The sequence below is a fragment of the Ostrinia nubilalis genome, chromosome 10, assembly GCF_963855985.1.
Source record: "Ostrinia nubilalis chromosome 10, ilOstNubi1.1, whole genome shotgun sequence".
Classification (NCBI taxonomy): Eukaryota; Metazoa; Arthropoda; class Insecta; order Lepidoptera; family Crambidae; genus Ostrinia; species Ostrinia nubilalis.
This window is the reverse complement of record NC_087097.1, coordinates 11979875-11993822: the sequence shown is the minus strand read 5'-3', so window position 1 is coordinate 11993822 and position 13948 is coordinate 11979875. Positions and strand designations below refer to the sequence as shown.

General features: G+C 39.5%; 3 protein-coding genes across 7 annotated transcripts in view; 2 read left to right on the top strand and 1 right to left on the bottom strand.

Moving 5' to 3' along the window:
* LOC135075271 (inositol hexakisphosphate kinase 3) overlaps positions 1-7896 on the top strand; it is a 49415-nt gene extending 41519 nt beyond the window's left edge. For 2 of the 4 annotated variants that reach the window (XM_063969650.1, XM_063969651.1), the window contains 6 exons: positions 866-989; positions 1357-1433; positions 1526-1701; positions 4328-4533; positions 5072-5285; positions 6081-7896. In XM_063969650.1, the coding sequence (XP_063825720.1) occupies positions 866-989; positions 1357-1433; positions 1526-1701; positions 4328-4533; positions 5072-5285; positions 6081-6443 (1160 nt within the window). In that variant the 3' untranslated portion in view covers positions 6444-7896. Of the gene's footprint in view, positions 1-240; positions 330-865; positions 990-1356; positions 1434-1525; positions 1702-4327; positions 4534-5071; positions 5286-6080 lie in introns of all 4 variants that reach the window. The other 2 variants (XM_063969653.1, XM_063969652.1) reach the window with 2 other exon arrangements.
* Positions 7897-8854: 958 nt separating this feature from the next.
* Positions 8855-13173, top strand: LOC135075264 (uncharacterized). Of its 2 annotated transcripts, XM_063969643.1 has the most exons (11): positions 8855-9014; positions 9116-9242; positions 10255-10813; positions 10903-10962; positions 11050-11385; positions 11465-11557; positions 11634-11990; positions 12090-12314; positions 12508-12646; positions 12720-12818; positions 12924-13173. In XM_063969643.1, exons 1-11 carry the CDS (start codon positions 8918-8920, stop codon positions 13076-13078), a joined length of 2247 nt encoding a protein of 748 aa, XP_063825713.1. In that variant the 5' UTR covers positions 8855-8917; the 3' UTR covers positions 13079-13173. The 2 variants fall into 2 exon arrangements, with proteins under 2 accessions (XP_063825713.1, XP_063825714.1); XM_063969644.1 differs by lacking the exon at positions 11465-11557.
* Positions 13174-13192: 19 nt separating this feature from the next.
* On the bottom strand, positions 13193-13742 carry LOC135075266 (transmembrane protein 203). Its single transcript, XM_063969646.1, has one exon. The coding sequence runs from the start codon at positions 13647-13649 to the stop codon at positions 13242-13244; it is 408 nt and encodes a 135-aa protein (XP_063825716.1). The 5' UTR covers positions 13650-13742; the 3' UTR covers positions 13193-13241.
* Between the last annotated feature and the right edge of the window lie 206 nt (positions 13743-13948).

Genomic DNA, 13948 nt, shown 5'->3' with positions numbered 1-13948 from the left:
ATTCAGTAAACAAGTTGCGAGTCTAGAACTCGCTCTATTATGTAAATATTTTAGCAAAACATTGGTAAAAGTTCAAAACGTAATGGAATTACGTAAGTTTTGCGTAGTAGCCTCGGTCAGTTGACCGCGGGCGGCGCAGGCGGCGCGGGTCGCGGTGAGGGGTGAGGGTGCGGGGCGGCGGGTTTGCGCGGGCGCGCCGGCAGGGTCAGGACACAATATTAGTTTCCTTGTTGTCGCAAGGGCTGCGGCGCGGCGGCGGGCGGAGCGGCGCCGGCACACCACCACTCGACCGCCCCTAATTGCGCCCTAGCGGTAAATTTACATTTTGGGTTTGTAAACCTTTACTTAAACTACATACGCATTTAACACCACACTCACACGAAACGCAAACGCAGCGACACTGACAGTTTGCCACACTACATTTTAATCCAGAAACACACTACCCATCTGTTACACGAGACACACCACAAAAGATATACAAACCCTCTTATAAAACGTCAAACTTTATCACTTTTTTTCCATCAGATTTAACGCTGGCAACTTGCACTATAGTAAGTTAATATTGACTTTACAACGTAGATAGTAGATTACAGAACTCAAACATCCCAGTGGTGTAAATAGCACGCTGGAACTTCCAGAGATCCGGGTTCAAGCCCCGGCTGGGCATAGCTTGAGTGTCCTCAATCTTCTATCGCTTTACATCTTTCATGTGAAAGTAAATGATTCATTTTTAACTTGATAAACTGATTCTTGTGCGCTCCGCTTTGGAAGCGAGTGAATTGTTGATCAAATATAGAAATGAGATTAGTGTTTATCGTGTTGTGCGCTGTGGTCCCCTCGCTGATGAAGAAGCTGTTTGTTTCAGGCGTGATGCAGGCTTCTAACACGGGAAGCACCAAATTGGACAAGCGGTACTCGCCATGTTTCCGCGACGAGAACGGCCGCAAGCAGTCGCTGGGCGGCAAGCGCAAGCGCGACGACGTGTTCAAGTGCGTATCCGGCCCCGCCGCGCCGCCAAGGCTGACACTCCTTGACACTTGTCATGTGTCCTTTATCATATTTCAGAAGCTTTGACGTACGCCGGACCGACGCCCGACGTCGCCATTAATTCATACGATCGCAATACTTACATGACTATCCCACTAACGCGTGAGCGATGCACGACCCATTCACACTCTGCGAGCCTCCGATGACTTGCGTCGTGGAGTCGTGGTAATAATATAAATTTGATTGCAATGTAACAATATAACAGATAACACCTACTCTGTGTTTCAATTAGCTCCTACATCTATATGTTCGATGGCCAAACTTGGTGACTCCGAGCCGTGACTATAACCGCCACTTTTCCTATTGCAGATTTAAAGTTCACCGCAATGGCAATGCAAGCGAAGTGCTTAAAAGCATTGCACACATGGACAATTCCAATAAGCAGTGTAAGTATCTAATCAAATCTTTAACATTTCACGCTTGATTGTTACACTTTGAAGAACATCTGAGTCTTACCATCTTTTTTCTGTTCATTCAGATTTCCTGATGATGGAGAACATAACGTCGTCGTACCGGCGGCCATGCGTGCTGGATCTGAAGATGGGCACGCGGCAGCACGGCGACGATGCGTCCGCGGAGAAGCGCACCAAGCAGATCGCCAAATGCGCTGCCAGCACCTCGGCCACGCTGGGCGTCAGGCTCTGTGGCATGCAGGTAACAAAACACTATTGGACTTACAAGGTTTACTCCTTCCTTAATATCATCCTTTCGGCCACAGGACTAGGGCATGCAAAAACCGAGCGGTTTGGAAAAACCGGTTATTTCGGTTTTTATTTTCTAAAACCGAACTAAACCGGTTTTTTCGGGTTTTTCGGGTCGACTGTTTGTAAGTAAATAAAAATGCTGCAAATTATAATAAAAATCATTTTATTTCTTTTATATTCTAGTTTGACAAGATGAAGTTACATGTTCTGAACATAATATTGTGAGATCAATTGAATAGTTTAATTAAAAATCAAATATAAAGAGATCAACAATAGGATACTTCGCTCATTAGCAAAGCAAAACCTGTGGTCAGGACTTCTTGGCGGGAATCTGAAGCGTCATGTTAGCGGTTTTGTTTTATTTCCTCAAATTCGTGTGTGGGCGACTATTAATTAATGTGTAATAATGGTGGATTATTAACCATTGAGTGTTCGTGAACGTCCATGGGTGTGGGCAAGTGAAGCAAAACAGTGCATCGTGATTCTTCTGGTTCTCTCAAGTTGTCCATAGGAGGTCTCAGTAAAGCACCACAACTTTACTGAGACTCAAAGGGTGGGAAAGGGTATCATCTATCATCCTTCATTAGGTATATCATTACTTGATCTCATTTTGTAACTCATATCACTTATATACTTGAAAATGGCACAAATCAAGTCGACCTCGACGTGTATTGCCAACATCATCAAAAAAGAAGAAGAACATTTGGTCATGACTTATGGTCCTATGTCCCCTAGATGAGGCAGAGGGCGTCCACAACAGTCCTCCATCTCGTTCGGTCTTGAGCTTCTCGCTTGATCTCGCTCCAGGTCTTGCCGATCTTCTTCGCCTCGTCCGCTACAGTGCGCCGCCAAGTTTGCTTGGGTCGACCACGTTTGCGTTTTCCTTGGGGATTCCAATCCAGAGCCTGCTTAGGGATGTGATCGGGGTCCCTTCGGAGAGTGTGGCCAATCCAGTTCCATTCCAGATCTGCTGGTCGATCGAAATTTCGTGGCAGCGTTCCAATAGCTCGACGTTGGAGATTTTCTCGGGCCAGTATATGCCGAGAATTCGGCGAAGGCAGCGGTTGATGAAGACCTGCAGCTGGTGCGAGATAACCTTGGTGACCTTCCACGTTTCAGACCCATAGAGCAGAACGGATTTAACGTTGGACCCGAATATTTTGATCTTGACCCTTCGGGTCAATTTCCGTGACTGCCATATGGGGCGAAGTTGTGCGAAGGTAGCTCTGGCCTTGGCAATGCGCGAAGTGATGTCCTCTTCGGTACCTCCAGTTTCTGACACGACGCTCCCGAGGTAGGTGAAATTGTGGACTCGTGCCACATCCTCTGCACCAATCCGTAATGGCGTGCAATTTCTCACACCAGATCGCATCTCTTGGGTCTTCCGGCAGTTAATTTTGAGCCCTGTGATACCCGCTTCTCGATGTAGGTCATCAAGTTTGGATTGCATATCGTGATGCGTGTGGCTCAGCAAACAGAGGTCATCGGCATAATCTAAGTCGTTGGTCATAGTTATGCTTAATTAAATAATATGTAAGTTGACACTGACAGAGACTAGCAAAGCAAAATGGCGGCAATGGTCAAATACAAAGCGCGTTCCATTTTGCGCGCGCGCGCTTATAGCTTTAGCTAGAAGATACATGGTACTTTAGTTCAATACCATAGCCATAGACTATACTCTACTCATTCACATTGCATCACAATAATAATGTTTTTATTGATATGACTAAAATCGTAGAAGAAAAACCGAAATAACCGAAAAACCCGGATTTATAACTGACAAAAACCGAGTTTCAAATTGTGTCGGTTATCCGGTTTTTCGGTTATCCGGTTAACCGGTTTGCATGCCCTACACAGGACGTCCATTGCTGAACATAGGCATCCCCAATGATTTCCAGATTGGCCGGTTGCAACCTTTATAAAGTCCATTTTATGGACGGACAGTTCCTTGGTATGCTTCCTTACCTTAGATGGCCGCCAAGGTGGACAACAGGTGATCTTATAAAGGTTGCTTTTGCATATCTTACAAAGCTTCATAACATCGGATTTAGGCCACTTTGAACTGGTCAATCGAAAGCACAAAATAAGGTAAAACTATCTAACTTGCAACAGTATTAAACCCTAGACATAGTAATACATGATAGTTGTCAAATCCAAAGACCTTCGTTTCGGCGTTTTGTATGGAGCTATTCGCTCTATGAAGAAATTCGATTTCCGGAGCGATCAAAAAGTCTAGGGTGCAAGGTACAATAGTCGCTACACTATCGATATTTTCTAATATCCGGCGTCTCTAATAAGTTGTGTCCCTTAGGTTAGTGTCCATGACTTCCACTCGACATGGGGCCCACTGAAAACCAGTGTCGTGGCCTTCCCCACCGTGGGCCACGGCATATGCTGATTGGAGTCCCATTGCGATGGGCATCGCTGTTGCGACAGGATAGCACTGCTCAGTTCACTTTTTATTTCCTTGTAATATTTATGTGTCTGTTTTCTGTCTTTTTTTCTGTATACATTCTCTGTCATGTATAAGTGATGTTCATCGTAATAAATGTTTCTTTCTTTCTTTCTTCCCTTAGGTGTTCGTGCCTGAGACGGGCGCGTGCGTGCGCCGCGACAAGTATTGGGGCCGCGCATTATCAGAGGCGGGGCTTCGCGAGGCGCTGCGCGACTTCTTCGCGGGCGGCGCGGGGATACGAGCGCGTGTCGTTCGCCGCGTGCTTCGCGACTTGGACGCGCTGCGGCGTGCCATCGCCAAGCAGACCAGCTACAGGTTCTACTCCTGGTGAGTGCTCACTGATATTGGACATAGATTCCGATTTGTCCCGTTTGGGATCTGATTTTTAAAATCCATTATTCCCAGTCATTATTGGGTATTATCTGATTACTCTGAACGGTTGTAAACTTGCTTCGTATGAAGATTGATTGGAATTTACAATCAACCATTTTTTTTATTTTTCTTTGGGACAACAAACAGATACAGTGAGAGCTTATGTACTTAATATTGATAACTTAAAAAATTTAGCGAACTTCACAAATCAATATTGATTGAATTCCGAGTTATAGAATCGGGTTTCAAATTATGGATGACTGGTATACCAAGGAGATGACAATGAAAGCTATAGACTAGATTCTTGAAACAGCAACGAATTTAATCAGAAGAATAGAATTCGATAATTTGAGATAAAAAAAACATTGACCGATAGTAGCTTCTGAGATCGAGAAATGCCCAACAGAGTGCATCGTAGCGTACACAGGCTAATCTCGTGACCTCTACTTCACGGTTGGTTTATGCAAAAGGTAACCAAATTATTTGTCCGCAGCTCCCTGCTGATTGTGTACGAGGGCGACCTGCGGCCAGCGGAGGCGCCGGGTGCGGAGTACGATGCGGACGCGTCGAGTAGTTCCGCGGAGCTGCCGGCGCCGGGACACTTTGATATGTCCACGCTGCACGACGAGATCTCGACTGACGCGCCCGCTCGCGAGCCGTTCCGCCCGCACTCTGAGGAGACCATGGGAGGATATGAGGAGGGAGAGGTAAGAATTGAACAGAACTGTCTCTCAAAATGCCACAAAATTTAATTGCGTGGTAATAGCACTTATGCGAAGATATCTTTTCTTTAATTTTGGTATGCGTTGACGTCAATGTTAGTCAAATAAATATATGGATACGAACACTGGCCGATCGTCAAAACTGTTTAGTTGATAACAAGTGAGTCATTTTGTGTAACAACAGGAAAGACATTTGTTGATCATATCGAAAATAAATCTTCCATGCACTTAGCATGTCATATGACATGTGTTTCGAGTTGAAAATACTCGTAATTAAAATTTTCCACGCTTTCTCCGTTGAAGTAAATATTATTGCGCATGCACAAAAGTGGCCTATTTACACACCGAACACCGGATCTGACCGCAAGATCGGGCCCGAGTCGAGTCATGTGCAATCATTCTAGTCATGCACGAAATTATCTTGCCGTATGTCGGTTCTGCACGGATGCGCACCATGTAGCAGAACGTATCACGTGCAGGTTAAGCGTGAAACCTGATATTTCCACGAGTGTCGTGCGACATAGGCATAATGTAATTTTTACGGAAAAGACGAGTCGAGAAAGTCTTTTCCGTAAAAATTCGTACAAAATCGTCGCCTCCTGCATTGATATGAGACTAATGCCCGTTTTCACCATCAATCCCTAATTTTTAAGTGACCCCTATGACAATAAAATGCCTGTTATGTGTCACCATACTCACCATAGGGGTCACTTAAAAATTAGGGATTGATGTGAAAACGGGCATAAGGATACGTACTTACTTCGAGCGTGTTCTTCCCAGGGCGAGGTGGCCGGTCACTCGCCGCGCCGGCAGCCGCCCAGCCCGGACTCGACGGACAGCTGGATGGCGTACTCGTCCACGAGCAGCGAGTCGTGGCGCGGCGAAGCGGAGGCGGAGGCGGAGGCGGCGGCCGAGGCGGAGGCGGAGCGCAAGCGCGCGCGCACGTGGCCCGCGCCGCCGCCCGAGGCGCGCGTGGACATCCGCATGATCGACTTCGCGCACACCGCCTACGCCGGCGCCGCCGCCGAGTCGCCGCTGGCCACCGCCACGCCGCACCACGGGCCCGACTGCGGCTTCCTCACCGGCGTCGACAGCCTCAAGCGCCTGCTCACCGAGATCCTCCCGCCGCAGCCCTACAGCTAATGAGCCGGGCGGGCCGCACTAGAAAAAACTAAAAACCAACCTTTCGGACGAATTCTGAGGGGCTCCGACGCCGACCCCGCGCCGGCGCGCCCGCCGAGACGACCTCGAGGGGCGCCTGAGTCGGAACCGTTCTCTTCGGAAATTTTAAACTGTTCGACTGATGTATGTAATTTTATCGGGAAACTGTCGCCGCGCGTTCGCACAGGGCGGACGTCCGCAGGTGTTCCGTTCGCTTTGCGCTCGCCGTCGAGGCTCCCCCTGTGGGACCGTCCGGCGACCGTTGCACCAAGTGAATGTTGGCGGTACAAAATATTTTAATTTTACGTTTAACATATACTTTCAAAGTGGGACCCAGTAGGTATTCTTATATCTCGTATTTTTAAGTATTACTATTAAGTTATTCCAGATTGACGTGCTTTTGATTTGTCCGAGTCGCTTTACTTTGTCTATGAGTTGGTTCTGTAAATTATTTTACCTAATTATTGCGTAGACATTCCCTGTCGGTTTATTGAATTCTTTTATACCTATGATTGGAATACACAAAGATTGTAGATATTGCGATTAACCCTATTCGGTTTGCATTTAGTTTCACACGTTTGTTAAAATGAATTAACATTGACCCGCACACTCGCCGTCGTCATTGATAACATTATCGTGTTCGATCACAAAGGTACTAATTGGTCCCAGTCAATGAAGCCAAAGTAATACTTACTAGAAATAATTCAAAGAACAACTGTTAGGAGTCTAGTGCTCTTGAAGTAGATAATTGAAGTACTAGACTTAAACATATTTATCTGACGTCCAAACCGTTGTTTGTGAGCCATTATTGTAATTTAAGTAGTAACTGCTTTTCCAGAATGTAACTAACAAAGACAAATTTAGTATATTTTGCGGAATGAGTGTGCCAAACATTGTTTTGTACCTAAAATAGCACACCTCACACGCATGTGACAACAGTTATAATTTCGCAAACAGTATTATGGAAATTGTAAGTGAGAATGAGCGTTTGTTTGTGTAAATATATTTGTAATGGAGTGCCAGTATGCAGTCTGGTGTTGATGGGAAGTGAAGCGGTTGTAAATATTCTCGTTTCGTACGAGAGATGTTCCATAAAGGTGGTTGCACACAGCTGCGATAACTAGATCGTTACCTTCTGTATGTTGCGTGCTCGTTCGAATATTATGTGTGGACTGAGATCGCAACTGTGTGCAGGGGCCTTTAGCGAGTCTGAGCGGGCGGGCGGTCCGCAGCGATTGACCATAGTGTTAGCCAACATTCCTTCGTGCTGCATTCGTCATTGTTTGTCCTTTACTTTATTTTTATTAGAGTGATAAATTTATGAAAAGTACCTGGTTTAATTAGGATGCTAGGTTGTATTGCAAATTATCATTTATGTCTGTTATTTTAAATAACTGTATGACACTATTTTGTTAAATAAATTTTAGGTATTAAATTATTGGTTTTATTTACACTACTTTTATTTCATCCATCTGTACCATACAATATACATAAAGCAACGCAACGCAGCTATATACTGTAGATAGATCTTTACGAGGAATGGAGAGAACATCATTTGTGGAATGTGAACTTATGGAAACATCTTTACATTTTATAACATTTAATTTTTTCGTTTTATTTTCATTTAATCAAACAATTTTATTTAGATATATTAAAAAATAGCAGCCATCGACAAGCGCGGCTGGATATAACCAGCAATCCAGATCGTGAGCTGTGATCGTGAGTGAGCTAGTTTAGACGTAAATCAATACTCAAGAGCGAGTTTTTTTATTTTGTTAAGAATTGAATTTTATACCTTTCGTTCGTTCGTTCAGCCAGCACAGAATAATTGGGTATTTGCCACCACTCGCTAATAATTCTAAAGCACATTTTTTTTTTAAAAGGCACTACATTCTGGTTTTAAAAACTTAATTCATTTTAAATTAGCTGTAAATTTAGATTTTTGGTTGCATTGTAATCGAAAAAAGTTGTTTGAGTTGTCAAATTTAGTGACGTCACTGGCTAGTATTGCCATACAAAATCTTTGGGAGTTTCGTTTTGACAGTTTTAAAAAGTACGTCAATTGATTGGTGGTGGCAAATACCCTATTCAAACATTTATGTTTCGGCCGTATAAATTACCTACCTACATAAAATTTGTTAATTTCTCATGTGACTGTAAGGTTTTTAATGAGAAATAAATTTTAATGTTCTTTAAACCTTATGACGTCTACTTCTGGACAAAGGCCTCCCCTAAGGATTTATATCATTTATATCTTTATCAATGTAAAAAAGAAAAACTACATAATGAGGATTTACTTCAAGTGATTCCTTGACCTGACTCTGTAGGGTTACTTAAAAAAAAGTATGGTTTCCCGCCAAAACAGTCTCGCGGCAGATACTCCGCGTCTCCGCTTCCGCTTTATTTTTCGTGATTAATTTTCAAATGCACATATAATTTGCGCGAATAATTAAAAAATGGCAGATTCAAGCGAAGTTCAAGCTTTAGAGAAAATATCAACTGAAGTTGGTGAATCTCAAATTAAAATTACACTGTCAAGCCAGTGCATAAAGGGTAAGTTCATTCGTGCAACGAAATTTATGCTCTACCTTTTCATGTGTTACCTATTAATCGAGTTATTTTGTAATTTTAATGCATGTATAATTACATTATAGCTCAAGGATTTTTAGTTGATAAATTGAGAAAGCAATCTGAACGTCAAAAGGAGATTTGTAATTTCGTTAATAGCAGCAATTTGAAACTGCAAACAGAAATAAAACAAGCTGAATTAGAAATCAAAAGGTAAGACAAACAGAATATCTGCTTGTGGTGTGGTGGCTATATTTTAGTTAAGTGAAATAAAATATAAATGTACACCTCCTCTGCCCTTTTACCTAAGTAAGTACTGCTCGCCTAGTCGTCGCGTTGGTCGACAGTCTGTCGCAGAAAGTTTATTTAGTCGGTCGTAACAGGGTGGAAAAAAATCACAATTTTTTATTTTAATCAAAAAAATCTGATTTTTTTGAATAAATCGTGATTTATTTGATTTATATTGATTTTTTTGATTTTTATTCGATTTTGCAATCATTGCCTTAGTTTTTCATGCGGAAAACATGTTTATTTAGGTACAATTGAGGTATAGTACTGGGAACAAGCCAAAAAAGTTAAATTATGTAAGATGGTACGTCATATTTTTACTGAAACAAGAAAAAACTCTTCAAAAACAGCTCGTCCTAAGTGGTGTCTGTTTCCATTACAAAAACACGAATATCTTTTTACAAGTATCAACTTTTTACAATTTTTTTCGCAAAAAAAATCTATAGTGAAAATATTTTTTTCTAATTTTCCATACAGAACGTCTATTTCATACTTGAACACCTAATATTAACATTGTTTTGAACATTACAGTTGATTAATATGCACTCCCAGCGTTGTATTAATTCCATTTTTAGTATATTGATTTAAATTAGTGATTTTTATTAAAAAAATCATGCAAAAAAAACTTGATTTAAATCATGCAACCCTGGATATTACTTAGTATTCTCACTCTCGCACACTTTTAAGAGTAGGTAATTACATAAAATTAACATATCTGTTACCTACTTAAAAATATTAATTGGTTTCAAACAGAAACTTTACTTTTCAGCCAATTAGGCGGGAAATCATTACCTCAATTACCTGACAGATATATTTATTTACTTACTTACGCATTTATCAATTATCATCATCATCATCATTTCAGCCATAGGCCATCCACTGCTGAACATAGGCCTCCCTAAGCATTTATAATATCAATTAATTGCCAATTTTTCAGTTTAATCAAAGCTCACGAAACAATCAAAACTTCAAACGTAGAACTAAAAAAAGAAGTATTGCTAGCTAAAGAACGCAAATTGGAAATTGAAGAACGTATTACCAACGGCGAGAAGAAATATGAAGACCTTTGGATGCAGGCTAAAAAAAGATATGAGAGTATTCCCTATGTGCAGAAATTGCTCGCTGCGACAAATAACACTCAAATATTAAAAGATAACATCGTGGCTCTAGGAAATCAATCACAAAAATTGAGTAAAGAATATGAAACCAAAAAACAATTGCTGGCCAAATTAGACCGTGAACGTATTGTTAAATTAGCAGAATACATGGTCTACGAATTGCCAAATAGCGTTAAAATATTACAGGAAAAGTCTACAGCTATAAATAACATGACCAGTGAAATCGAAAGTTTTCTAAAAGACCATGAATTGGCAAACAATCCTAATGTTCCCATTCCAAAGGAGAAAGAGCCGGTGACGGAAGAAAACAGACGTGAAATAACGGTAGACGACGGCTGGCTAAATATCTACCAAAACAATGAACGTGACACGTTAATGGTTAGTAAAAATTTTCGTAATATATTAATTCGCAGTATTATGTATTTTTTCTTCGTGTACTTAGCTTACACTTAATTTTTGTTGTATAGATGCCGCGTTTGCAGTTTATAAATTCGGATTTTGATGTGCTGAGTGCAAAACTGGACGAGGTAACGATCCACTGATGTTTAAATTAATAATAGAGACAATAAATATCTCTTACCTATATAACAAACAATAATCTTTCTATATTTTAGATTAAAATAAGGAAAGTTGAAGCTCTGAATAGTTCTTCGGGAAAAAGAGTAGATCATATAGAATTAGTTTCCGAAATATCCAGCAAACGGATTAAGAAGGATGATGAGTTCTCAATATTTTTCAATAACCATAGAATTGATTCCGAAACCGAAAAGAAAGATGATCATTTCTCTAATAGAAGACTTATTAATATTCTGGAGGATGTTAAACTTGATAGAGTTGATACTTATAATCTAGTATCGAAAGTTCAAATGGATAAGTTGAAGGGAGTTGATATGATTGGAAGAGATATTGCAAAAGATAATGACCAAGAGCTTAAAGCAGGAAACGATAAGGTAACTGATACTAGGGTTTACGGTTAATTATAATCATTATTTATTAATTTTCGTAAATTTTGAATGTTTAAACATGCAGGATAATGAAATAATAGAAGAAATTGATTTAACTAAGAATAAATCGGATAGCAATATATTAATACCACCTACACAGTTTTTGGATTTAACTCAGGTACATTTTAGATTTACTTCTTTCTAGATTTTAGGGTTTATAGATAATATTTACGTAATTGAAACGATTATTACAGGAAAAGATTTTTAACAACTCTCAACAGCAAGTAGAGGTAATAGTGCACATGTCTATGTCAGAACAATCGTCAGGAAAGTTAAGTCAGACTTTCAAGAATTCGCAAGAAGCAGTTAGCAGGAAAAAAGTAACATTTGATGTGCCACTTTCACAAGAAATTACTAGTAAAGTGTGTGAAGACGAAATTAAAGAAAAGTCGTTGGAGGAAAATGAAGCAAATGAGACTGTAGATAGCCAAGTTAATATAAGTTTAACTAGTGAAGAAAGCTACACCAAAATAAAAGACATGATAATGAGAAAACATAACTTGGATTTGTCACCACAATTTGTGTATGCTAAGAATAAGTTAATGCAAATGGTGATTATTATGATGAAAATTGTACAAAAAGTAGAATAAATAAAATTATTACATATTATTATTAGGAATATTAAATGAACTCGCGCTTTTTTTTTTCAGAATAATGATGAAAAAATTATAACATCAAAGTTCTTTCAACCAAGTAAGGCTAGTATTGAAAAAGATGATGATAAAATAGTTGAAAATACTGAAGCTATAGAAAGAGAAAAAACTACAAAGGAATGTGATAATGAAGAAGAACCACCTAATAAACAAGATATCAAAATCAATGAAGTCATTGAGAATGCCATGGATGTAGATGACATTGTTGTATCAAGTCCCAAGGTTGCAATTTATTACTCAAATTCCTCCAAACTTTCAAAAATCGATAGGGTTAATAAATTTTACTGTGGTTTATAGATTCTCTCTCTTCTCTAGAAGACCTGTCAGGAAAATGTTTGCAAAATATTTACCTTAACCTCATTATTTTTCTATTTTTTTTAGAATATACTTACATATAATTTAATGTAATTTTTAGTTGAAACCCACCCCTAAGGAAAGGTCTGTTGCTGGGTTGCTGTTTAGCCATGGTACTCAGGGTATACCTGACTCTCTGAATGTCTCTATAAGTACAACAGGATTTGAAGAGGGTGATGCAGACTTTCCACAGTGCATTGGTAAGATTAATTAAATCTTATGATCATTGAGTTTTATGTATAAAGTATGGGTAATTTATGATGTCTTTTCTAGATTCAAGTTTGCTACTGTCTCCAAAAGCAGATCTTCCTATGGCAATGGGTTCAGATAATATTGATGTGGGTTCACAAGAAGTTCCTAATTTTCTCTCAGGTAAAATATTCTTATTGAAGATTATTATTATTACAATTGTGTAAACCTTTCTCTTTGTTGATGAATGAAATGAAATTAACATTATTACATTTTAAAATTATGTAGGTCTAAGAAAAACTGGACTTTCCTTTTTTGGTCAATCTGCAACTACAGATACTAAGCCTGATTTAAGTGGCCACACTCAAGGAAATAATTTTAATTTCAATTTTGGTGGAGATGAGAAGAAAGCAAGAGGAGGACTGTTTAGTATGTTTCGTTAATTTTTTCTGCTGATATGCAAATATAAGATTGATTGATCTAATACTATTATAATGATTTTCATAAAGCTTTATGTTTCAAAATTGATACTCAAGATAATTTAAATAAAAAATTAGTTTGAGATTATGAAATGTTTTTATTTAAAATGACAATATCATTTAGTACTCATTGATGTAATTGGCATGCTCTTACTGCTATTAACTGAAGTAATATGAACAAAGGTGCAAATACTTCACTGTATTCTATGGCTGAATCTCCCTGTAGCTTTCTACACAATAAAAACTTAAAAACAAAGGTTAAACCTAGAAATATTGCACTCCAAGATGCTCTATACATAGAAGCTTTGTAGGAGTTCTCTAGATTCATTCTAATACATACAATACAGCAGAAGTATGCATTCATTGCATCACTTACAAACAAAGGTGCAAATATGGTCCACCAAGCACTATTTACCACTCCATCTACCTTTAATGCTAATAGCACTGAGAATATAGTTATAGTTATCAAGTTTATCCATATCTCAAACACAGTCAGTCCAATCCATTGCACAATTTCATTCAATTTAAAAAACATTTTTATTTTTATTAACTTTGATTTGCACCAAGCATTGCAGTCCGGAATACCCTAATGTGGATAGATGACGAGTGCCTCACTTGCGCGCCGAAATCCAGTTCATCAGACAGTGGTTCCAGATCATCTGTATAAATGTTTGATAGTTTAGAGTTTTGCACATCAAACATGAATAATATCCTAACAAATATTGAACAATAAACTTACCAACTAAATCTACAGTGCCAGTGTTGACTTCAATTTGACAAGTCCCAGAGAATAATATCTCCAGTTGCAATGCCAATTTACAGCATCTCTGAATA